The following is a 27,209-nucleotide window of genomic DNA, read 5'->3' on the forward strand; positions in this document are numbered from 1 at the left end:
AATGTCTGATTTTTTTTTACCATGGGTGTATTTTTGTTCCGTTACTGAGGATATTTTTGTCCTTTATGAATTCATAGGAGAAATTTGACTCCAATATGATATATTTTGTCTCATATTAATAAATGGTAGTTTTATCCGATAAATTCTTATCAGTTATAGTCGTTATTTTGATAAATTCAATAATTCATTGAAGTTTCGTATGCATCTATGAAGATAAAAAAATCCCGTGCAGCAATTTTCTCCAGGAACGCTCAAAGCAAAATATTTGAAAGCCAAAGAATGCATAAAAAAGATAGGAGTGAAGAGGTTTATGACCAAAAAAGGACCTACACATCGCCACCTTCTTTGTGTGTCTGTTCAAAGTCAGGAGCATGTACTTCAGTGGTTGTTGTTACTTCAAGTCTGATATTTTTTTTTTTTGTAAATGCTTTGTTATAAATTAGGCCGTTACTTTTCTCAAGGAATTGTTTCATATTTTTCATGTCGAGGCGGGCCCTTTTATAACCAACTTTACGGTTTCCATATTTTTCCATATTGAAGGTCGTACGGTTGCCTAAAACACAACTAAATGATCGAAAAAAGAGAATATACTTGCACTTACGATTTTGATACAAATATGGTAGTAAATTAATAATATAACAATTATAGCCTATGCATGAGGTCAATAGAGGAGACATCGACCCAAAGAAGTATATCGTTCTCGGTCCATATACTTTTTTTAGGTCAATATATCATTGTATCGACCTCATACAAAGGATATAATTGTATAAAATAATATAGACGCGAAAACACAACAATCGTGATTCGCATTTTTTTTTTTAAATCTCAGTAGAAACACATACAAATAAAGTTTGTTTAATAAATGATAAAACATCGGAAATTGTTTAGTGTTTATTTAAGTAAAGAAAAATGTAAGTGGGGGTTAAAATATAAACAGACGACGAACAGCAAATAATGGATCCAACATTTGATAATGTCAACTACCGCAAGACCACAAGATAGCCTTTGAATATATTTACATACTTAAACTATTCTAAGGAATTTATTTCTGCACAAAAACGAATTCAGAAAGTTAACTGTTTAACAGACAACAGACATGCACCAAGTGATGGATACGATTGTGTTTTAAATTGTTGAATTCATATTTTAGTGCAAAATTTGATTGATTGATTGTTGATTGCTTAACGTCCAGTGGCAAACATTTCATGCATATTATGAACGAAATGTCATTTCAGAAATTGATTTATGGAGTAATAATTATTACAAATGTTAAAATGTTCGTATCATTTGGTAAAACATCAAGACTACTTTGCCTATGTAGATAGAATGGAACCGAAAAAATACATAGTTCGACTGAAACATGCTCCTATATATTAGTATTTAGTGCAAGAAAACGTTTGTGAATTGTTTAAGACAGACAGATATAGGAGAAAAAAATACAAACTCCCATGCATTCAACGCTTTTCAACACAGATTATGTGTAATGAGGTTATCTAAATCGGGTATTTTCTAAATTTCTAAACTAAAGAAAATAACAATAAATATGTTTTTTTAGTTGTCTATTTGTCTATCACAAGTCCGTTTCCCGGTTTTTTTCACATGTAGGCTAAACGCAATAAAGATAAAAGCTTAAAAAATAATTATTTCATAATTTCACTCATTCAAGATTTGTTTTACTGCATGAATTAATTAATAAATTAGATATTCAATCATTTTGGTTTTGACAGAGTTTATACCATAACATATTTGTCTCAGTACCTGATGGTCACATGAACATGAGGGTATTCCATCAAGAATGTACAATATACAAGGTTGTCGGGTAAATGTAGATTGCGGATTAAGAAGTTGGATATCAAACTTGAATAAACAAACAGAGGCGAATTTAACACGGATATGTATTTTCTCTTCAACATTATTTTAATTCTCTGATCTTTATTTTCGTTTAAACTAGGTTAATACATTTTATGGCATATAAAATAAAAAATAAACATCAGATGTATTTGAAGGCATTTTGTAAATAAAGTAAAGGGTCAGGCAAATATATCAAGTATTCCGTTTTAGAAAGTTTTTATATATGATTTTTTTTACTTGAAATTGTGTTTACGGGTTTTAAGTTATTTTACAATTATTGATTTTCTGATTAAATAGTTAAATTTGTGGTATTATCATAATAATTCTTTAATTTATTTAAAATAAACATTTAACACTTTCTCGGATTAACTTTTCATCGTGTTCATGATAACTTTGTTAACCCTCTAGGATTATTAAAAAATGACTGATTTTTTTTACCATGGGTGTATTTTTGTTCCGTTACTGAGGATATTTTTGTCCTTTATGAACCCATAGGAGAAATTTGACTCCAATATGATATATTTTGTCTCATATTAATAAATGGTAGTTTTATCCGATAAATTTTTATCAGTTATAGTCGTTATTTTGATAAATTCAATAATTCATTGAAGTTTCGTATGCATCTATGAAGATAAAAAAATCCCGTGCAGCAATTTTCTCCAGGAACGCTCAAAGCAAAATATTTGAAAGCCAAAGAATGCATAAAAAAGATAGGAGTGAAGAGGTTTATGACCAAAAAAGGACCTACACATCGCCACCTTCTTTGTGTGTCTGTTCAAAGTCAGGAGCATGTACTTCAGTGGTTGTTGTTACTTCAAGTCTGATATTTTTTTTTTTTGTAAATGCTTTGTTATAAATTAGGCCGTTACTTTTCTCAAGGAATTGTTTCATATTTTTCATGTCGAGGCGGGCCCTTTTATAACCAACTTTACGGTTTCCATTTTTCCATATTGAAGGTCGTACGGTTGCCTAAAACACAACTAAATGATCGAAAAAAGAGAATATACTTGCACTTACGATTTTGATACAAATATGGTAGTAAATTAATAATATAACAATTATAGCCTATGCATGAGGTCAATAGAGGAGACATCGACCCAAAGAAGTATATCGTCCTCAGTCCATATACTTTTTTAGGTCAATATATCATTGTATCGACCTCATACAAAGGCTATTATTGTATAACATGGAACCGAAAAATACATAGTTCGGCTGAAACATGCTCCTTTATATTAGTATTTAGTGCAAGAAAACGTTTGTGAATTGTTTAAGACAGACTGGAAGAATCAGGTTTTCTATGTGCTTTATATCTTATTCCTTTGCAAGACTTGTCATTCATTTTCTTCAGCAGGGGACATTATTCCTACTCTAAACAGACAAGAATACTGCTTAATACCAGATAAGCAATAGTATTTTTTAAATTTCATAGAATACTCCTTAATATGGGCTACAGTATTTAGTGGACAAGCAGTATTTTTAAATTGATTTAATACTTAGTAAAAACACAATTATTTTGATAGCCAATATGTTTCCATCAAAAATTACATATGCTCATTGGTAAACGGACAGAAAGTCACAGGACATAAAGTCACAAATTTGATAGGACAAAAAGTCACAAATAATGTGATGACAATTGTTCGAATATATAAGAGAAAGATCTTACAATATTTCCTAGGATTTTTTAGTATACGGAAATGGATAGTAAACTGCACATTGCTAGAAAACAAAAATATTGATGCCAACGTTAAAAACGTGAGTAATGTAATTCAAATAGACAGGAAATACGAAAAAAAGATTTAAAAAACAAAAATAAACAAAATTTTAATCTGCAAACCGAGTCCCTGAGGTAATTTTTTAGATTTTAAAAACGAACTTAGTGTGCATTTCTTTCTAACCAAAGTTTGGTAAACGTTGTGTGCCGTTTGTTATAGTTTGTTAAACGTTACAAAAGTAGAAACAAATGCATCGTTTAATCAGTGTTTACTGACCCTGTTTGAACTGTGAAAACGCATGCACATGTTGTTGGTATTTGAACTTATTACGCGGGGAAAATAGCCTCCGTATAAGATGTTATAGACACAGAGGACATCGCTCCTCTATGCATATTTAATTTTTTTGGCAGTTCTTCATCTTCATCAGATATTTAATGTATGAAGATAGTGATGATAAGCCTTTTTATTGAAGATAACAGAAATGAAAGAAAGGATGGTAATACCTAAATTTTAGTAATTTTAGACATTGTTTTGAGTTATGACAAGCAAGAACATACATCTTTTTTAGTGCGAAAAATATGTTTAGGTATTGATTAAATGTTTAAGTTAGAAAGAAATTCATCGTTTGTACTAACAAACGACGAACGACAAACTATAGACGCATTTGCAGCGAGTGTATAGTTTGTCAAAGTTTATGCAAACTTTGCAAACGTATGTTAGAAACAAATGATCTAAACGTGTGCTCGCTGAACCGTTTGTATCGTTTGTGTAAGAAAGAAATGCGCTCTTAGAGAGATATTCGTTATTTTCATAAAACAATGCGGGCACGTGTCAACGATTACACAACTACTCAGCCGTGAATTATACAATCAACAAAATTGATTGGATTATCCTTATTGCTTGTGACTATAATGTTATGAGAACAGTGTTTTGAATAATATAGAATTAATTATACATGTACAACGATGTTTTTGAGTTGTTTCTGAATTGTTCCATGTTATTAATACTTTAAGGGTAGTGCGTTTTAGTGATTATGGAGAACAAAATATATGATAAATGATAGAAACAAAGAGGAAAACAGAGTCAAATTCATTTTTCAAAATTTATTTTCACATTGAAATATACTATTCATTGATTCTATAAACCCCATCAAGACCCTCACAATGTTGATTGAGCTGATGCGTTCTGTATTTTGAGGTATGAGAGATAACTAGTACTGCGTGTGAGTCCTGGAAAATAATGCGGATTGGTCTGTTGTTTCAACAGATGAATTAATCAACAACATCCTGTCATTGTTTATTGAACCTGAATGACCACCTAGGGTATACATCGATATCCTGTGACACGAGTGTAATCTATTGAATAACTTATCAAATTGCACATCACTAAGTTTAAAATTACAATTAGCAGTACAATTCAACTAATTCAACATTTTGAAGTCTGATGATAACTCGACCTATCAGAATTTAAAACAAGACACTTGATTAACGTCTCTATAGTATGCAAGAACATAAAATACCATATTGCAATTCTGACAAAAAGAAACATACTATACGAATAACAACAGCAACAAATAAAACAGATAACATAACAATTATCATAATGCATCAGTAGCAGGTAAACACTATTATAATGAGACTACAATAAATTGCTTTTTTCTTTTAAAAACATTGAAATATAGCTGTAAATCACATGCTGATATCATGTACCATAGATTATACATCTATGCATGTACTTAGTTTTGTTTCGTTTGGTTTTCTGCTGTTTTATATATCGGAATGAAATTATTTCTAAGTACAAATATTTTTTACATACAAATAGATAGTGAAGTTAACCTCCTTTAGTGTTTCTCTATAGAATGATGATTAATTCTGTTCTCTGATAGGAAATCCGACAAGTACACTGTTTCAATTAGAAACTAGTTATTTAAGAGTATGTAAATTTATATGATTAAAAATTGGAAAAACGATTTTCTTTCTCAAATCTTGTGGAGTCCCCTGGATATCTTAAACTTTCTCCTCTTTTAACAGAACATCAAAAGCATTTTCCTCGGACAATTGTATCATTCAAGTTGTTTAGTTCTTATAGAATAGCTATATATACCTTTGTAATAGCAAAAATGCGAATTTGTATAGAAAATTTTATTTTAGAAAAAAAATCAAAATCATTCGAAAAAAAAAACCACCAATTTTTTATAACCCGATTAATTCACTCCTCGCCATATCGATATCTCCTACTTATGACGTACCCGTCATAGAGCACAGAAACATAAAGATTGAATTAGCAAATATGTGTCTTCATTTTTTTCTTCTTCAGTCAACGATTAGTAAGACACAAGACACAATTCAAGTTTCTTTTCCTAATTTTAAAAACAATTTTAAAGCATTCTGAATATTAATAAAGTAGATGTGAGATATTGAATGAAACAGCAATCAAGATATATTACAGATTTTCAACATTCTTCAATCATGATAAATAAAGCAGCCAAGATATTTGAGTGCACTCTTTTTTTTATTGATAATTTTTTTTTGCTTAATTAAAGATTGTAAAGTGCCGATTTTTTTTCTGCATAATACTTTTGATATGTTCGCAATTAAAAAAAAAAAACCTTTGCCTCAGTAATTTCAAGATTTTATAGTGTATTATTTCGCCATAAATACAAATTTTATTGTCAATTTAGCGGTATTTCTAACATTGCCTATAAGAGAGAGATTTGGCTTGCCATAAAACCAGGTTCAACCCACCATTGTTAAATTGAATTGGATTCACTGTAACTCCATTTACCGGTAAATTTCATTAATCTCTTTGACAAAAAAAAACCACCTTTCTACGACATGGATTTTTTACCTTTAAAAGCTAAAAAATTACCATAGAGCAAATTACATGGATGATTAGTATTGACCATTTGGTATAGGCATATGTCCGTTTTCAAAGCGATACGTACATGCAGGACATACATTATTTTGTTGAATAAAATCAAATCTACAAATGGGTGCCGTAGGAGGACCACTGGAGTTTTGAGCAAGGATTTCTTGGCATGTAACAGATCGAAAACTCGGGGTTATGATATTTCATGTATATTTTGAACACATGGAGGGTTACCCCGGCATCCTTTGCAAAAAAAAAAAAATTTCTTCTATGTGCCTTCGGACTTTATGTTTTGAATTGTAGTTCCACTTTCCATATTCGGTATTTATTCTGAGTCAAGTGCCTGTGCGGAGACTCCAAAGCAGACAACACGCATGTGTATAACGGCATTATAGATTTTCTTATAAAATGACGAGAGTTGCCGGTCCGGTACATGAATAGATCAGTTAGAAAGCTAGGTTTTAATTTTCTAAATTAATTAGATTGGAAAGCTTAATTCGAGGGTTGAAAATAGAGAGCGCAAAAAAGGGGGTTGGGGGTGTTCCACAGGGAATATTTTTATTTTATAAACGCTACATTTGAAAGGTTTATATTTTTCTATTTAATCTTTAACTAGTAATGGATGCCGTAGGAGGTCCATCGGAGTTTTGAGCAAGGATTTCTTGGCATGACAAACAATTCCAGATGTTGGTCCGAGAAGCGTGAACACACCGACCTGACCAACATAGAATTTCCGCTGACCAATGTCCTAACTGAGTGAAAGATACAAACATTTTATAAACATAAAAAGAAAACTTTAAATGTTTAACATATAAGGATTATATATTATTTTCAAAGAAAACAAATATTTGGGAAAATATTTCCAAATTTGAGAAAAAATTTCGAGTTTTATTTTAGAAAAAAAACATCATATAGAAAACAAAACACAAAATGCATTTACAATCTCAAAATTTTAAGGGAGAAAAAAGAAATTGCAAAAATTTATCGGTATATTTTTAGGTTCGTTCGTTCGGGTTTTTAGTGTAACCTTCGTCAATACATGAATAAAGAACCCGTGTTTTAAAATCCTCTAAATGCACAAAAAATGTAAACAGTTGTGTTCAATTTTAATATATCTGCTTGTTATATCATTCCTTATCGTGGAAATAGTGTTGAAACTGTTTATTCGAGTATATTTGGGTATATTGGGGTAAAAAGTCATTTTGTGATCGTAAGCGGCTGACATGAACAGAACAAGTTACGCGTGAAAAAGTGATTTAAAATTAAATATATTCATAAAATAAAGTATTAATGTCGTTAAAATAACATTTAAATGCCTAGTGTAACTTTGTTATTCAATCAAATTATGTTTAAACTGCTTTTTGAGGTATATTGGGGTATGTTGGGGTATATTGGGGTAAAAAGTCACGCCGCCGTCCGAGTGCATATTTCGAAAATTATCTCCCCTTTCCGGAAGTGAAAAAATAAAAACAAGTGCTTTGACTTTTACCATGTTTTCCAATAACAACAACAATAAACAGAGCTGAAGATAATTGCTTTGAGAAAACCTTAAAAAAAATATTTGATGCAAACATGCATGAGGCAAATAAACCCACAAATTGTTTAATATGGCAGGTGTCACGCCGCGACAGACTGACATGGTTTCCTGACGGCTGCCATTGTCGACCCTGACGCCTGCGAAGGTCATGTTCTGACAGCCCACCTCTGTACAACGACAAATTGTCTTTAAGGAATTTGAGCAATAAAAAGAAGAGAAACATGGCGAGGTCATATAAAAAGGGTTGAAAGGTAATTTCAAAATTCACCGCACATGTGTCTATATTCGAGTGTTGTCTGACATGTCTAATTATTATATAACTCGACATTTATATACATGATACATATATTTTTATTTAACTTAGTTCTCAAAGACAATGCTTTAAATTTGTCATGTTTTGGTCTAAAAGTGTGTCAATATTTTGGGTTGCAATTCAAGTTTTCTATCTTTTCAATTTTAACCCCCTCCTGATGACACACTAACTTATGTTAATTATACATCTCAAATTTAAGCACATGAAATAAAAAAGGCAAAGATAAATACATTAACTGAGTGAACAATAAAAAATTCATATCACTGAATATAGTACTTCATGTTGATCAATGATGCGGCCCCATATGACCTGACCCAAATTAATCCATCCCAAGTAAGTCCAGCTGCCCCATTTTAATGAATATTTAAAATTATATATCATGTATATATTTCACTTGTATTTTATAAATGTTTATGAATTTTATGAATAATAGCAAAGGTGGATGATAAAAAATGTATATTCAAATATATTATTTCCATTAATAGAATACATTTATTCAAATAATTTTTTCAATATTCTAAATATTTATATAATAAGATTTCATCATGTTCATATTGAAGAATATATTTTTTCAATGTTGAATATTTATATTATCAGTTTATCACCTTTAATGATAATGCAGTAAACAGGTAAATGTGAAATATAGCATTTATGTTGATTACAATTTTATAAGAAGTTATCAAGAATATTGATATTTGCATTATTATTATACTAAAACATAAATTACAGAAGTTAGTACAATAATTAGTCAACGTTAATCACAAATTTTTCATAAGACTTTGATCTTCATAATCATATAATGTTTTCTACTTGGTGTACATGTATATATTAGCAATTGGCAATGATTGGTTACACAACATGCACAAGCTTATCCCCAAGCTAATGCACACAAACTACTCAAATTGAAAAATATTGTTCAATTTGCAGAATCCCTTTCATAAGAAGTTACTTTCCTGTTTCTCAACACTGTTTCCTTAAAAATATTCCTCTGATCAATGAAATTTATACAACCTTTTTCATGTGCTAATTGACATTTATGAACCAAATACTTCACAGAAGTCTCGGACTTTTATAGTAGTTGTTCATTATTTCATTATGGGTCTGGATCGACCTGGGACTGGAATCACTTGGGGCCAGAATGACCTGAAACCAATTATAAATATCTTTTACAATCATGACAATATGAATATTACTTAACAAAAAACGAAGTGTACATAGCATACACATGATACATGTACATGTGCCACCCCTGAATCTGGAAAAGGTCATTTTTTTTTTGGCATAAGAATTGTCAACTATGTTCAAACAGTAACAACAATAATAATTTCTCTAGAATTTAAATTTTGATATTTTGTGGTATTCTGTAATAAAAAGACACTCCCCCTCTTATACTTAAAATCTTAGATTTGAGCAATTTTTTCAATAAATAGAGATTGAATTTAGATTTATATACTTTGCAAGCCGAGAAGACAGACTCACATTTCGGGTGAATGATAGATCCACTGGTATCTAAAACAACTGTGCAAATGGAAATCTGTGAAAAACACCAAGTTACATGTTATAGTAATAATACCATTCCCATTAACTTTTACTGTACTGAAGGTCTACAATTAGGCTTTCAGTTCTTTTTTATATGCCCGTTTATGGGACGTATTATGGTATACCGTTGTCCGTCGTCAACATGTCAGACATTAACTCAAAAACGCCCTAACCAATTTGCATAAAACTTTGGTGAATGTTTATACCTATTGAAGTGAGCTCCCTTTCGGTTTTTATAAATTTCAGATTTTACGTTTCTGAGTTGTGAGGTTTTATTCATTAAAAAAAGGGGGATTTTCCAGTTTTCGGACAATAACTCCAAAATGCGTTTAGCAGTTCTCATGAAACTTTGGTGTTTTGTTTATATCTATTGATGTAAGCTCCCTTTCGAATTGTATAAATTTTAGATTTTACGTTTCCGAGTTGTGGTGTTTTATTCATTAAAGAAGGGGGGATTTTCCAGTTTTCGGACAATACCTCAAAAATGCTTTCAGCAGTTCTCATGAAACTTTCGTGAATAGTTTAAATCTATTGACAAAAGCTCCCATTCGATTTTCATAAATTTCTGATGTGACATTGCGAAGTGATTGAACTTTATTGTTTGAAAACGCGACTGGCCTATCATGCACTCATGGCGCAGCTGTTTATTCATACATGCTAACTGCACATCCTTTATTAGGCTTGATATCAGTTGAATACAAGTGGTCTAAGTAGCCTATCTACTCACTGTAACACTAGCTGGCAACTCTGAGGTTGTGAGTTCTATTCAGGCACATGGCATGTGCATTCAACCCTAATCTTAAATGACTAGGATTGTCAGTTATCCTACCAAAAGTCAGGGTTCTCTCAGGGCACTCCGGCTTTCACAACCAATAAAAACTGATCACCACGAAATAGCACAGTAGTGCTGAAAGTGGCATTAAACACCAGTCAATCTGTTGATTTACTCCGGAAGTTTTCATATTAAAACTTTGTTTTTGTGTGAACATAAGTTTTTACATGTTGAAAGTTATGTTTTGGTTGTGTTGACAAATCAAAGTTAATCATTGTTCATTTATAAATGTAAAGCCATAAAGTCAAAAACACATTTGGACAACCATTTTAGATTTCAATTGTATTTGCCAGTAAATTCAACAAATGAACAATAATTACCCCATGAAACTAAAACCCTTTATACAAGTTGAACGATGACTAAAATATATCTCTAGCAGCCTAGTTGAGTATCTCAACCACTTTCAATAGAATAATCCAGAAGAATATGCCAAGATTGATTTAATAATTTCTGAGTCAATAGCATGTACTTGTTACATGCAGTTCTTCTTACTAAGAGTTATTAATAAACTTACTTCAGAAAATAGTGAAAGGTAAAAACTTCTGCAAAGCAACTATATTTAACATGTTTAAACAAAACATGGACTTGAATATTCCAAATGGTAAAATATGGTTCTAATCTTCCTAGTGGCTCCCTTGTTTCACTATTCAATTTTGATATTTATTCTATTTAATGGTTGAATATGCTTAGCACATGTGCCATTCGTTTCCAACTAAGGGTCAAATTAAAGGTTGCATCCATACAGACCCAAATGAGGTCAAATTATCGTCTTGTTTGTTATATTCTTAATCTCCAAAGAGTCTGTTAAATAAGACTTGTTAGAGCTTAGACATATTGTTTAGACACTTTGTCTATTGATGAATAACCTACATTCAGGGGTGATACTTATACAACATGTACAAGTGTATTTTATTTGACATGTACAAGTCAATTATTTTAATGGTATACATTTTGTAGTTATATTCTTTAGATATTCAAATAATTTTTACTTACACAAGTTAAAAAGTCATATTTTCTTCTTTTCTTGAATTTCTTGTATTATGTCTAATAGAGAGCTTAATTTCTTTTTAAGGCCTTGAACATGTTGAACAGTTACTTAAATCTTTGCGCAATTGATTTCTCTGTTGAAATAATGAGATGAAAGGTTGAACTCTAATTAAAAATTGTTAGAAAACCAGAGAAAAATTGTTTCAGACATGTTTTAACCTCCCAAAACTTGAGATTTTTAGGGGTTGTAAAATTAGATTACTTATATAAGTAAAAATTTTTGGAGAAGATTAAGGGGAGATTATTCAAGCATTGAAAAGAAAATATAAATCTTACAAATTTACTTATACAACGTCAAGTATATAATTACTTACATCTTCAAGTAAATAAAAATGACTTGTATAAGTATCAACCCTGACTGACCTATGTTAACATCTATATATATATACAAATGTATTTTACCCTTATCTGTCGTTCCGTCATTCTGCAACAAACACTTATACAAATTTTTTTCTAAATGCCTTCACTTATTTAGCTGATTTATAGTATGTGAGTCTACTACGATGAGTTACAGATGTAGTTTATGTTTGGTTGCACTCCACTACTTTGTGTTGAAATTACGGGCTTTGGACTTTGAAAATTATGTGAAAATACACAGTTATACAGACTTTCATTCTTAATTTTCCACTCCTAAAAATGGCTCCAATGCAATCTTTTTAGGGGAGGGGGGGGGGGGGGGGGGGGAGGGCATTCGTGTTTCTACACATCTAGTTGGTTTTTGTGTTGTTGGTTTGCTATCTTATAAACATAAATGTATACCAGAATAGTCTACTCACTTTAAAATATCTAGTTTTATTGACTGTCCAGTAAGATATAATTTATTTTTACATTAACATTGACACAGAGATGTTTTATTAATCCAATTATGTGCCCTGTTTATAGCAGTACAAATATTCATAACTAAAGAAACAAGTTTGGAAATAAGCAAAACATGATTGCACAAAAAAGTGTATGGGAAACATCTCAAATGAAGTAAATTATTGTAAAAATAGATTTAATACATAAAGGCTACTTTTTTTTTAGGAAAATTACAGACTTACTGCCAAAGCCAGAAAATAAATTTTAAGGAAGATGAAGAAATAACTAAGTATGGAAGATATCAAGATAGTCAAGATAGAACCTCAAACTAATTTGTTGGAACATTCATTTCAAAATGTAAAGAAGTTTGCTGAAATTTTATACAAATGTAAGCTTTGTACATCTTTACCATCAATTCTAACATCTGAAGAAAGTTTTCTGACCCATGTTAACAATACCCACTACCAAGAGAGTGATGCCCTCAAGAAGTGTCGAAATTGTAGACTGAAATTCCGCACAAAGGAAGATTTATGGGCTCATCAGAAGTTAATGCACTCTGATTTTGGGAGTGAAGATGATAGTTCTGATGATGAGAATGATAAATTTGAAATTGCCTGGCAAATAACTACAGACCATGCAGATTTAAACAGTGTTGATCAGCTGAAGCGAAAGAAAGGAAAAAAGGAAAAACACAGCAGAAAACAAAAGAAATTGAAAAATGTGGCAGAAGAGGATTTGGAACAAGACCCTCATGTAGTTATAACTCATGGTATTGAACATAGCATATCTCCAGCACCACAGAATGATTCAGCAAATCTTAAGAAACTGACCAATCAGATCACTTCAGACGCTAGTCCTACAAGAAGTATGGGGAACAATGGAAATGTTTATAGTTCTACTCCAGAATTTGGCAAATATACAAAATTGATACGTGAAGGTGGAAATATAGTTTATTTTTGTCAAGTTTGTAATTGGAAATCCCAAATGAAAGTTATGTTTACAGAACATTGTAAAAGTACTTCACATTTAGTTAAAGTGACTGTAGCAGAACAAAATGATAGCCATGAGAAAAATACCAGTGAAAACTCTTCACAAAACAAATATGAAAAAAGAGGACATTTTATGTCATTTTTGGATGAAAAAATTAACTACTACATCAACAAAAGACTATCTAGTGAGTCAATTAATCCTGAAATAGAGGAAAAAGATAGCCAAATAGAAACAAGAAAAGAATCTGTTCCCATTACAAATGATGACCATGTAATTAGTGTGGAAATTAAACAAGAACCTGAGGATGTTCCAGTCAATGTTTCAACCGTTAAGGATCATATCGAAACAAAAAATAATCTTCACACCAATAGAAGAAAGAGAAAAGTAATCAGTAGATTAGTGAAAAACAGTGAAATAGAGAATGGCAACTGGTCAGATGATGATTCAGACAGTATACCACAACCAACGTCAAACAAAATATCTCGACAGTATATAGACAGCTGTAGTGATTCTCAATTCAAAATACAAAAATCCACTGCTCAGTTCTCTCCTTTGAATCTCAAGACCATGGAGGATGAATCTCAAAGTAGTAAAACGGACGAACAAAGTAGTGTCAGTGAAGAGAAGGAAACATTAGGAAGAGAGCAGTCCGTGGGGAATGTTAAACGTGATATGTTGGTGAAAGATGTTATATCTAAAGCTGTAGATAGTGAACTATATCGTAGCAGCATGTATATGTACCGATGTTCATTGTGTCCATTTGTATGTAATGATATCACAGAATATAGGTAAAGTTGTACTTATATAGCTTATAACCTATACATGTACTGCCGTGTTACATTTCGAAATTTACAGAGGCATATCTTCCGTGTCCTCTGCAATTGTTGGCTTTTTTCCAAATTTACTGTAATAAATTGCATATTTCAAACTAACAATATGTAAATGTAATATGAAGGCAACGTATATCCTAGCTTTAAGAACATAAGAAGAAGAATATTTATTGTTCCAGTTAAGGCACTTTATGGGCAACATGACATTTAACTAACATTACCGATTACACTATGATTTTATATTACACAATTGCACAATGAAATGAAATATAAACTGTTCATTTATATACTTACATCTATATCTCATGTTAATCACCTACATTTTTTTCAACACATGACCAGAACATTTTTGATATGAATGTATGTTATACCCACAAAATTTCAGAAAATTATATATACATTTATGTATATACATGTATCATGCATGCATGTCTCATTCAGTGTATTGTGTTGTTATTCATACAGTTTGCTTGGTAATCATTAATTAAAATGAATCCATATTTTATTTTGTTCAGGGTCCATTTTGAGACAGAACATGAGCCAGAACAACAAACAGATGTTGTGACGGAGTCTGGATACACTGACTGTAAAACAGAGCAGTGGAAAGTACTGAGGATTAAAGAACTACTTCCTGGTGAGTAACTTCTGACCAAAATGTCAGACCTGAAATTGTTGATAGCTGGTGTAAAAAATATAATGAAACAAATGATAAGTATAAATGTACATGCTGGCTCTGCACTTAAATTAGTATTTGCAGATATTTATGCCCGAACAAAACATGTCAGTCCATCCAATATGCCATGGAAACTTGTTCGACAATGAAAATTATCTAACATAGTGTTTTAATGCATATCTTTGCTGTTTTTTGTTCTTATCAGTTTGAAAAGTCTTGAAGTTTGACAATGTTTGACGAATAATAAAAAAAAAACATTTACATTCTAGACATTTTATTCCAATCAAGATTTAGCCTACAGAATTTAACATTTTGTTTTGCCCCACTTGTCTATATTTCTAGTGAGATAAATATATTCCATCTGACTAGCCTCTAGGCATAGTTATTTGAGACAAAGTCATATTAATCTGCTATTAAGGTATTCAGGTATTAGGGTAGGCATACACTGAAAAATAAGAAATTTTTGAAATTTACTAGTCTATGGTTAGTTGCAAGCTGAAGCAGCAAACCATGAGCAGCCATTGCATTTGGGGAAATATTTGATATATTTTCTTCATAATTAAGAGATGCACATGTAGCAATCAAACAAAAAGTTTGTATGTAATATATATTGCAACTATATATTTTTGCCTCCTTTTTTTGGCCATTCTGTCCATCAATAATTACTTTTAACATTTAAGATGTCAAGTTTGCTTCAGATCTTTATTGGACTTTTGTTTATGGTATACATATGTGGAGTACATGAATCTTGTTAATTTTGATGTCCAAGGTCAAGTTCACAATTTTAAAAAGATGCTAAGGATACCAAAGAGAGATTCAAACTCATAAGTCGAAAATAAACTGACAATGCCATGGTTAAAAAAAAAAAGACAAACAACAGTACACAAAACACAACATAGAAAACCAAAGATGACCAACATGAACCCCACAAAAAACTAGGGTTGATCTCAGGTGCTCCGGAAGGGAAAGCAGATCCTGCTCCACATGTGGCACCCGTCGTGTTGCTCATGTTAGTACAAACCAGTGATAAGTCTAATTCGGTAGGTCAGGACGGGATTGTAGTTACGACAATTGGAACATATCCGTTGTCATGCATTCAACTTTTATCATGTTTATCAAATTTAATTAAATGCATAGCTTGAATCACATTTAATTTCAAGGTCAGAGGTCATAATTCAAGGTCAGAAACAGAGTGAGAAAATTAAAGTTTGTCGTCACAATGGAGTGTGTGTGTTTCATCAAATCTCTGAATATAGCCCAGTGTTCTATGGGGAGAGAGCATACTTTGATTTCAACCTCAAAGGTCAAGTCCACAACATGACCAAGAAGTTATAAGCTATATATATATATCAATAGCATGAGTTCGAATCCGGCCAGGGAAGAACCAAAATTTGCTACTGCAAAATTTACAGATCTAACATTGTTGGGCTGTTATTTAGTCGAATTATATATAGAATGTGTTTTCAGCCTTGTATCACCATCACTGGTGATCCCATGGATAAAATCTGTCGTAGAGTTGTCACTGGTTCAGACGTACTTATAATATAATTATTTCTGTGACTGCATCCTACATTAATTTGTAAGATCGTCTATGATAGATAATTCAGCTGATCTGTAATATTCCATTATCATGCCTTATATATCATGTACTGTGTTATGATGCTAGATAAAAACTGACGAGGAAAGGTAACACCCGGCCACCGAAAGCTTGATTTTTGTCGAGGCTAGGTGGTTGAGTGGTCTTGCGTGCTGGGCATAGTGCAAGGGGATTTGGTTCCACGATATCTCAGTAGCATAAATTTCGAATTCCAGCCAGGGAAAAACAAAAATTTACTTCCGCAAATTTACACATCTTACATTGTTGGGCTGTTATTTAGATGAATTTTCTATATATATATATTTATATATATTTATAACAGTATGCAAGTAAATGTATTATATTAAATGAGTCTTTGTTTTTACAGACATAATAATAGCTCATCCTAGAGGAAATGTTTCACGTGACCTTTTACTACAGAAAGCCAGTATGATGGCAAGTGAACCAGAGATAGCTTTGTGGGGACCAGCATGTAACAAGGCTTTACGAGAATTGTTTCCTGATAGTTTGGCACAGCGCAAAGGAAAATACAAAAAATATCCTTTTTAATTATTCATTGAATGCATTATTTTTCTTGCTTCTTAATGTGAAAGTGTTGAATGAAATACATACAAAATGTAAGTGTGCGTACACTTATATTTATATATACATAATTTTTTTATTTGTATGAAAGAAAATAAGCATAATATACTATAAGCAATGGAATACTTGTAAGGCCAAAAAACTATATATATGACTATGTAAGGTTAAATAAAATAGGGAAGGTAGGTCGGTATTTCCATTTTATTTTATTTTTTCATTTCACTTTTTGCGACATGATTTTGAGTCATGCAGTACGTCTTGTTGTGGTTCGAGTTGTTCATGGGCCAAGTTTATCAGGCAATTTATTTATTTTATTGGCAACACTAACTTCGCTTTTGACACGAGTTCAGTTTATTGTTCACTTTAAGACAGAAATAAGATGACTTAGGGTCGGCGCTCAAAAGTAGGGTCCCTAAGGTAACCGTAAACAGACATATTTTTTTTTTAGGCCTAAATGAATCAGGTTCAGTGCTATACTATAGATTCATTTATTTTCTTCTGTAAAAATTTTCGTGGATTGAGGTAAATAGAATTTTTGCAAATGCAAGAGTCAGGTCAACAGTTCTCTTGTGGGGAAATGCTTTTTAAATTTATATAGTTTGCAGTTCTGATTTTATTTAACAGTTAAATTGTAGTGATTCACCTACAATATATATCTATAGTTGGTTTACCCTTATTTCTCTGTCAATATTTAGATATGCATTATACCTGTTAACTGTGTCCTTACATTGAATATTAATAACTTTTTTTTTCATTTTATTATGCTCTTTTACTCTTTAGAACCATTTGTCTATTAAAAGTATAGAATACAAGCCTGAAACAATTACTACTTTACCAAACAGAAAAAACACTTGGAAAAAGAATTTCCTTAACACTCTCACAACATATTTCTTTGGTGTAGCCTTGATAGATCAAGTACAACAGGAGGACACAGCATCTGTAGATGGAAACGATGTAGATTTCTCTCCTCTCAGAGACATGACACAGGACATGGATAAAATACTACAACATCTACATAGTAAGACCTATCTGATGTATATAGGAAATGAGTTGGGTTTTCTATTAGCATCAACCGCCTCCGTGGTCTTATGGTAGCGTGTTTGCCTTGAGTGCAGCCTGGTTAAACCAAAGACTTTAAAATTGGTATTTGCTGTTTCTCTGCTAAGCATATGGCATTAAGGAGTAAGAGCAAAGACGGTCAGCTTATAGTCAGAATAATGTGTCTGGGTAGTGTGACATGTCTTCCTACAAATTGTTACCTTGTCAACTAGCTCATTGAAAATATAGCTAAGCATGCCAGTCTAGTACAAAGCAGTGTTGATATTCATATCCCATTAACATGTTCTTTCCTGAATATGCATTTAATTTGCTGGCAGACGTTAAGCAGCTATCCATCCATCTATTAACATCAACGTTTTCTTCATATATTGTAATTTGCTTATTGATAAATGTGTATTGTATCAGGGATGGGGTAATCGTAATCTGTAATCGTAATCGATTGTAATTGATTACATTTTTTCCAGTAATCGACAGTAATCTGTAATCGAAGACATTTTCGATTACATGTAATCGTAATTTAATCGATTACAGCAAAAATCATGATGTAATCATCGATTACTTTCGATTACATTTCGATTACTTTAGTAAAATAGTTTGATGAAATATAACCTAGTATTTTCAATGAAAACATGTATGTATTCATCACTTTGAAGTACTGATATGACTTAAGAGTTTATCAAATGCCTTTATATTTCTATCTATTGTCTCAAGCTGCATTATGATCAACCAGATCCCCTACCATAATTTACTTTATATCTAGCTTTTGAAACAAATGGATTGATGTGCTTGTCACTAAGTCAACACCTTTTATATTAAAATAAGAAAATAGATTTAAAATAAGAAATGTGTCTTAAGTTAAGTTCTGTACTTCCTTAAAGTAGTAAGCTTATTTGTATTAAATTTCCTAAAAGCATAATTTTCAATAAGATTTAAGCTTAGAATAGATAAAACAGTTGATTTCTTATAATGTTAAGATATACATGTATATGAAAAATAAGTACACAAAATCCTTTTAACAATGAACCAATGCCTATGCATTGAAATTCTTTTCAGAAAAAGATACATGTATCCCTCGTTGACACTATAAATATATACTGTTTATAATTTTATTATAGAATAAAAAAATCTTAACAAACTTGTCTTTACTAATCAGATGATCAAAGTCTTCTAATCACTATATAAGACACATACTTTGTTTTTATTTCAATTACTGTTTGTCTAATTAAGATGGAGATTTACATTATTTTGCCCCAGGTTATAAATTGTACTCCATTGGCAGTTTTATAACCTATAATTAAGGTGGTTTTCAAACAAAAGGATTAAATCATGTTTGTCATTATAATTATAAATTTTGATCCTTAAAATAAGCAGAACTAATTAATAATTCTACTTTTTTATATTTTCTTCTGAGAAAACTTCCAACATTGTAAATAACTATGCTAAAATATACCTGCTTTTAATGAATAAAAACAAAAAAGCTAAGTTAAGTCAGTACGAAAGCAAAATTATTGAAAAAAACTTTAAACATATATATAAGTGATTGATGGAATGCAATGTCATCTCTAATTCATGTTGAAAGTCAAATTTCAAGATTTTTTTAATAATTCTGATCCTCAGTAAGAGATTCCATCTAGATAACAACTGTCAACTTATAATTTGGAAACAATGATTTAAATGCTGTTTTTTTGGTAAAGTTCTAAACACCTACTATACAAACGTTGATCAACATGATAGTGTTTAACTTACTTTATTTTTTTTTAAATTTTGAAGCATGTAATTGACAGTAATCGAAAAGTAATGTAATTACTTTTGATAAAGTAATCGATTGCAATCGATTACATACAAAAATCTGAGTAATCGATTATTAATCGATTGCACAAAATACCTTCATGTAATCGATTATTAATCGATTACATTTGTCAGTAATCGTGCCCATCCCTGTATTGTATCCTTTTGTAATTTCACTTAGTTTAAGTTGTTAATATATTTATACATTACTATGCTAATTTTTTAACAAAGGCATTCTTTATAGCATTATTTGTTTTTTTCTTATATGTCAATTTAATGGTATGATATTTCTGTTGAATTATAAACACATTTTAATTTGATCGAGTTTGTAAATAGATGTGAATACTTTTAAAAAGTTTAATAGAATAACTTTCCTTTTTTTTCAGCCATAGTACGATGGAGGGGTGATTTAGAAGCTGGCGTTTCTCGAGATGATGTATTACATATACTCGGACGTAAGATTGATGACCCTGAAGTCCAGCACTGGGGTGTACAATGTAACAGAGCAATCAGAATTCTTTTCCCACACGTACAGATGAAACGCAAAGGAAAATACAAAACATATCCTTTGAATATATAACTGATTTTCCATATAATGTATGATATTAATAATAGTTTGTAATAGTTAAATAAAATGATACAGGAAAACAATCTTAAATTAAAAGTAAAACAAAGTAAAGAGATTATTGATTATCTAATGAAAAACTTTTAAAAAAAAAATAGGTTTTCTGATGATGTATCTAAATAGGAGTGGGTCTTCACAGCTTAATATGAATATAAAAAAAAGAAGTCTAGGCTTTTTGATGATGTATTTTAGTTAGAGAGGTAATTGATATGAATATTAAGAAAGTCTAGGCTTTCTGATGATGTATTTTAGTAGGAGAGGTAACTGATATGAATATAGGAATGTGGGGTATACCACAGCAACCCAACAACACAAACAAATAAAATATCTGGAGATCAGCTAACAGTTTTTGTCAAAAGTCCAAGGTCTATTCTATTGAATCTATGCCATGTTGAGTGTTAAAGAGCTATTATTAAATATCATGCAGAGTGAAAACACATTACTTAGATATGATTTTCCTTAACTTTATCACTACAGTATATTTTGGAGTAACATTTTCTGATCAGGTGACAAAAGAGGTAAGACAATAATTACAGAATAAGTAACAGGTATCTGGCTTTAAAATGGGATCATCTAAAATATGAAATACAATCAAAACTCTATTAATCAGTTACTTGACCAAACCTAAAGTGACCACTCAAGAGATATAACATCTTAAACAAGTTTCTTTATTCAAACATACACCTTCTTCTGAGATGGCAGATAGGCATGTGATATCCATATTGATAAAAATAACAATAGACATTAACATGATTAAGACCGATTTAAACTACACTGGTTCTTTGTAGATCAATTTCAATTATACACAGGGTTCTGTTTGGTCAGCTTCCACTATATACACAAGATTCTATTAAGACAGTTCTATTTTTACTGCATTGTGATTTTAAAACCAAAGTATTGCAAGGATATAAAATGTTGTGCCTGATGAAATGACATAAGAAATTTATGTTGTTGAAGTTTTTGGTATAAAAAAAAACCAACAAGTGTTAAAGTGCTTTCTTTTCTTTTAAGTTCATTAGTAAATGTTGTTATTTATATTTGAAAACCTTAAAATCATGATATTTGCCACTGGAATTTAGAAAAGATCAATATATATTTGATATTTACAAGTATGAGAAAGTTGTTGATATAAATGATAATCATATTATATACTTTAAACAAGTATTAAAAAAAAAATGTCATTTTTGTTCAAGAATGAAAGTCTATATATCAAATTTTTTTTAGGACTTTGCATCCTTGACAGCACCAAAATCAAGAACACAGAAACCTGCAGTTAAAGATGATGGGGTCAGTATATTTCTATGTTAAAGATGATGGGGTCAGTATATTTCTATGTTAAAGATGATGGGGTCAGTATATTTCTATGTTAAAGATGATGGGGTCAGTATATTTCTATGTTAAAGATGATGGGGTCAGTATATTTCTATGTTAAAGATGATGGGGTCAGTATAGTGATATATTGTATACATTATTTGCACATTAATTAAAATAGTGATATATAATGATGGCTGTCTGATTTTTGGAGGAATTGGACCCTTTTACTCTTCTAAATATTCCAGATTATTTCTGAGAGTAATTTTCAAGTAGAAATATTTTGGGTTTTATTATTTTGTTAAACATACTGTTTTTCCTATATAAATTGTCAAGTTGATTTGATTAGTTATTTCCAGAGATCAAATTCAAAAAACATGCGAAGGAAATAATTAAAATTTGTGCATAGCAAATAACGGGGTAAAAACAAATAGTGCATCTATATTACCTACCTACATATTTTTTTGGAACAGCCTTAAACATCTTATGAGCCTTGTAAGAAGTGTTTCGATTAACTCATTGACACAAAAGATTACTTCAGTGTATGTCGTTATCCTACCATGTCCCTACAATATCATTTTCGATTGGACCAGCTTTATTTTTTTTATCTCTTTAACTGTTCCAGAGTTATGGTACTTGATAGTTGGAGATATTCAAAATTGTGTGGTTTCTGGATCGTAAATTTATAAACCCCTTTATTAAAATGATTGAAATTTTAATGTTTTGGAACACTAAACACAGATTAATTTAGATTTTTTGTTGTTTTCGCTTTAACCATTCCAGAGTTATGGTACTTAACTGGATTATTTCAAAATTTCATGTTTCTGGATGATAAATGAAGGACAACTTTTTTGGAATAGATTGAAATTTTAATAGAATGGTTTGAACTACTTAAGATACTGTGAATTCATTATTATTCGTATGGTATTAATTTTTCGTGAATTTAGTGTATAAAGGAAATCCACCAATTCAAATGTTCATCAAAGTAAAAATTTTCTTAAAATTTACCCAGATTTGAACCTTTGTTACTTGAATTTCCTTTTGCCTTCCTTTCAAAATTGAAATAAAATTCTTACAGTTTGTTTTGTTTGTTGTCGAAACATCAGTTTTCAGGCGAAATGAAATTAAAAAAGAAGACAACATTCAGATAAGGTCTGTTTCTATATTACAACATCTAATAAAATTTCACAGTATGCTGCTACACTAGATCACCAGATCATCTCTATTGTTTATTTTCAGATAAAACCAAAATTAACATGGAGAGATGCCATTAGAACTATAGGAGGTAAAGCTTTTACAGCTCAAGACAAGAAATCCATTATTACCAAAGGCTGGGGTCCATTGATGAGCCTAGGGGGTCCTTCAAACTCTGACATGAAAGAGACAAGCTCATCTCCTAGCATGTTCATGCAAGATCAAGGACTTGCTCCGCCAAATGTCACATCTGAAATGATAAATTCAGCACAGCCATTTAAAGAATCTCCAGACCTGCCACCAACAAGTAGTGATTCTCCACAAAATATGTCATTACTCAGGTATCATCTAACATCTGATGAGTTCAACATGTACTACAAATTTGGTGCAGAGTTGGCAAAAACCATATGGCATAGTAAAGAACAGTTAATAAAGGCCAAGGACGATCGTGAAAAATCCGCAGCAAGTGGGGACAATGTCAACAGTCAAATCTCAAATAGTGGAGATGAAAAGAGCAATGATGCTGATGATGAAAGTAGCCAGAGTACTTTGGGTGATGGTAAATCCTCGTCATTCTTCAAAGAGAAATCAGATAATCCAAATGTTATAAAGACTGATGATGGTGTTATGTATATAAAACAAGAAGTTGATTCTGATCAAGACAGTTAATACTGGGATTAATGTGTTAGGCAGTCAATATGTATTGGTAGAAGAGGACTATTAAAGTCCTAATTACAGTAGATAATTGTACTAGGGAATCCCCAAAAAAATTTATTTCAGTACTTTTGCATTTGCAGTTATTCTATTTCCATGTATGCTCTTTTATTTCAGGATTTTTGGTAAAACGTCATAAAGGCGTATGAATGATTTCACACCAATTTGTATCAGATTACCAAAAATTTGATGGCATTTAGACAACAACGAAAATTTGTACAATTTCTTTGTGAACTTAATATTTTATGTTCTCATAATAGTTTATTCTTTTACTTTAGGGGTCCCGACAATTTTTGGATTTTACTTTAGGGGTCCCAACATATTTGGATTTTACTTTTGGGTTCCCAGTCCATAAAAGTACAAATGAGAAGTAATGGCTTGCTGAAGCACTTACATATAGTAAAATGAGTTAACTGCACTTTTCTTCATCATTTGTGATGATAAATTTGTGACCCCTAAAGTAAAAGAGTGCTATAATGCCTTCTTTTATTTGAGGGGTCCCACAACCTATATATAGGTCATTTTTATGGGACCCTAAAGAAAAAGAGTACTATAATGCCTTATTTTACTTTAGGGATCCCACAACCTATATACAAGATAATACTATATAAACAATCAATACAACAGTATAAATTTTAAATACACTATATATTGTGGGACCCTCCCATTTTTTAATAATAATGTTGGGACCCGTAAAGTAAAAGAAGGCCAAAAATCTGATGTTGAAAGCAAAATTAAAAGTCTTAATTGTTAACTGTTACCGTATAAACTCGCCTAATAGTCGATCCTACTATAAGTCGGGTGCCCTTTTCAGCTCCAAATTCTAAGGATTTAGTCTTGACCCTCGTATAAGTCGGACAAAATTTGGGCATTTTTTTTTTCAGCTGACAGTAACTGAACGCCGGTAAAACCAATGCAAATCCAGGAATAATATTCATTTCTGCATTAATGTTTGTTTGGTTTGAATTTAGTTGATGCTCATCATGATAATTTATATTGCTGTTAATAATAAAGATGTATTCATTTCTCTTGTTTTGTTCACTGTTCAAATGTTTGATTAGCCATGTGTTGTTTACGTAATGCATCAATGATTTTGTAGGGTATGACTAACAACCTATTGTTTGAGAAAAGCGTATATAAACCAATATGAACCTGAAAAATTTAAAGTCAATCAACACTTGATGAAAATATTTTTCACAGCATACATAACTTGGTGTTAAATGAGCATGTACACTTCATAATTCTTATTATATTGTGATGATTAAAGGATTAAAAAAATTAAGTGAAGCTAATCAATATATTAAAATAACTAACTCCAACTCATTAGTGTCATCTGTTTACCTATCACTGATAGTTTTCACACCTTTAGTAAATACAACTCTTTGTCTCTTAATTGGGGTTATATTGGATTATATTGGCTTGTCAATCAATTTTGTAATTTTTGTTTACCTGAGACACTTTAATGAATAATATTTTGATTTTGGGAATGAATCTTAAAATTATTTTTTTATTATTATATGATTTATAAGCATTGAATTGATATCATGATATCACAATAATGACACAATAACTCTGCTGAAAACATCCTTTCACATATTTGGTACATTGTTATCTCCTTTTCATTTTTGGTTCTTGGCTCTTCTTTTGGGTTTTTAGGAAAACCATGTGACCATGAAAATCAATACACAAACCGGAAACAGTAGAATTTCAACACGAATTTGCAGAAAATGTTTACCAAAGAACAAATAAAACACAAAGACAGTATTGGATTTTTCCTCTGGTCGCTAGATCTCGTCTATTAGTCGGTCCCCCTCTCTGGATTATGAATTTTACTCCCAATTTACCGACTAATAAGCGAGTAGGAACGGTAATTTCTGTCAGTTCTTTCAAGATGTGCATTTCCAACCTTGTCACCTGTTGTATGCAGCTTTATTGGTGCATTAACAAGAAGCTTTATATTGCTTAAATTAAGTGATTTATATATATATATAGATATTTTTGAATTTTATTTGTGTAATAAGCAAGTCTGTTATGTTTATTTTTCATACTATTTTATAAGAATAAAGAAGGAAACAAAAAGAGTTTTAAGGGAAAAGACACAAGCTAAATAATGCATATTTTTGTAACCCAGATTTATAACATACCAATGTGTCTATCTTTTTCGTGTTCATTTATAAATTATCGAAATGTTTTACTTAAATAAAACTTTTGATATAAGAATAACGTTACCTGAATATTCAAAACATGTTCCTTTATTTAATCTGATAATGAAATCATATATAAATTGCTTTATAGCATCTATCACCAGCATCAGGAACGGTTTAAATTTCAGTTTACTTTTTCAAAAAAGTTATGCCATAAATTCATAGTGTATTGTTCAGGCCTCAGTTAATGATGTAGGTGGTTTTAGTAATAAAATTCAAAATTAATCAAAGAATTTAATTTTGAAAACAAAGTATTGCAATTTTAGATTTGCTGTTCGTATATGGGCTTCTTCCTTATTCAGAGGTAACAACACCTGTCTCATATTACATTACATTTTTGGAAATGTCACAAACATCAGTGTTTTTGTAGCCTCTAAGGTGCAAACATTTAGATATATATGTATAAGCTTGTAAATTACTTTTTATGACCCAATATTCTGTTTATATTTCTTGTCCTGTTTTCATGTACTTTTCCAGAAAATCTCCTTTTGGTTATTTATGTTTGTCAAACTTGTTTTTACTGCCTCCTAATATTTTTTATTGTAATTGGAGCTTATTATACAGAATGACCTTTGATGATGATTGTATTGCATTGTTTATCTCCACAAGAAAAGATTCACGTTATTTGTTGACAAATATTGGTATGATTAAATGTAATATAATTTCTCAATCAAAAATGAATGTAGTTATGACTTGAATAAAAAAAACTTGTTTGTAATAATACAGATGACATATTCAAAATTTAATAAAGGAACTTTATGCCATTGGAGGGTAGGATGGAAATTTTAATTTTTGGACCATTGGTTGTAGGACATTTAGGGTTGTATGTAAAATACCTCAATGAAAGTACATTGTTCTCTTTGGGTTTTTTTTTTTTGGGGGGGGGGGGGGGGGGAGGGGTACATTGGAAGTCCCTTCCTATCCTCCATCATTTTAATGGAATAGTCCTTAACATCTTGATACAGAATTACTACATTTACTTTTATTAAAAACAACATTTTTAGATCCAACCCAAAATGAAAATTAAAAAAAATGCCCTCTACACCTAGGTACATATAGGAATAACATCTATAGTATACATACAGTTTAGTGTAGGTTATGGCATCTATTAAATTCACAATAAACTTACCATGCTTATTGTACCT

The 27,209-nt window shown here is 31.0% G+C and overlaps 1 protein-coding gene across 1 annotated transcript; it reads left to right on the forward strand.

Annotated features, from left to right (window-relative positions):
- Nucleotides 1–7,893: 7,893 nt before the first annotated feature.
- On the forward strand, nucleotides 7,894–24,614 carry LOC127729153 (uncharacterized). The gene is made up of 9 exons (XM_052236824.1): nucleotides 7,894–8,219; nucleotides 12,723–14,275; nucleotides 14,833–14,951; nucleotides 16,955–17,123; nucleotides 18,051–18,187; nucleotides 20,403–20,575; nucleotides 21,112–21,159; nucleotides 21,866–21,928; nucleotides 23,192–24,614. The coding sequence occupies exons 2-9, from the start codon at nucleotides 12,789–12,791 to the stop codon at nucleotides 23,813–23,815; spliced, it is 2,820 nt and encodes a 939-aa protein (XP_052092784.1). The 5' UTR covers nucleotides 7,894–8,219; nucleotides 12,723–12,788; the 3' UTR covers nucleotides 23,816–24,614.
- The last annotated feature ends 2,595 nt before the right edge of the window (nucleotides 24,615–27,209 follow it).

This window comes from Mytilus californianus, unplaced genomic scaffold (assembly GCF_021869535.1).
Source record: "Mytilus californianus isolate M0D057914Y unplaced genomic scaffold, xbMytCali1.0.p SCAF_2, whole genome shotgun sequence".
NCBI lineage: Eukaryota > Metazoa > Mollusca > Bivalvia > Mytilida > Mytilidae > Mytilus > Mytilus californianus.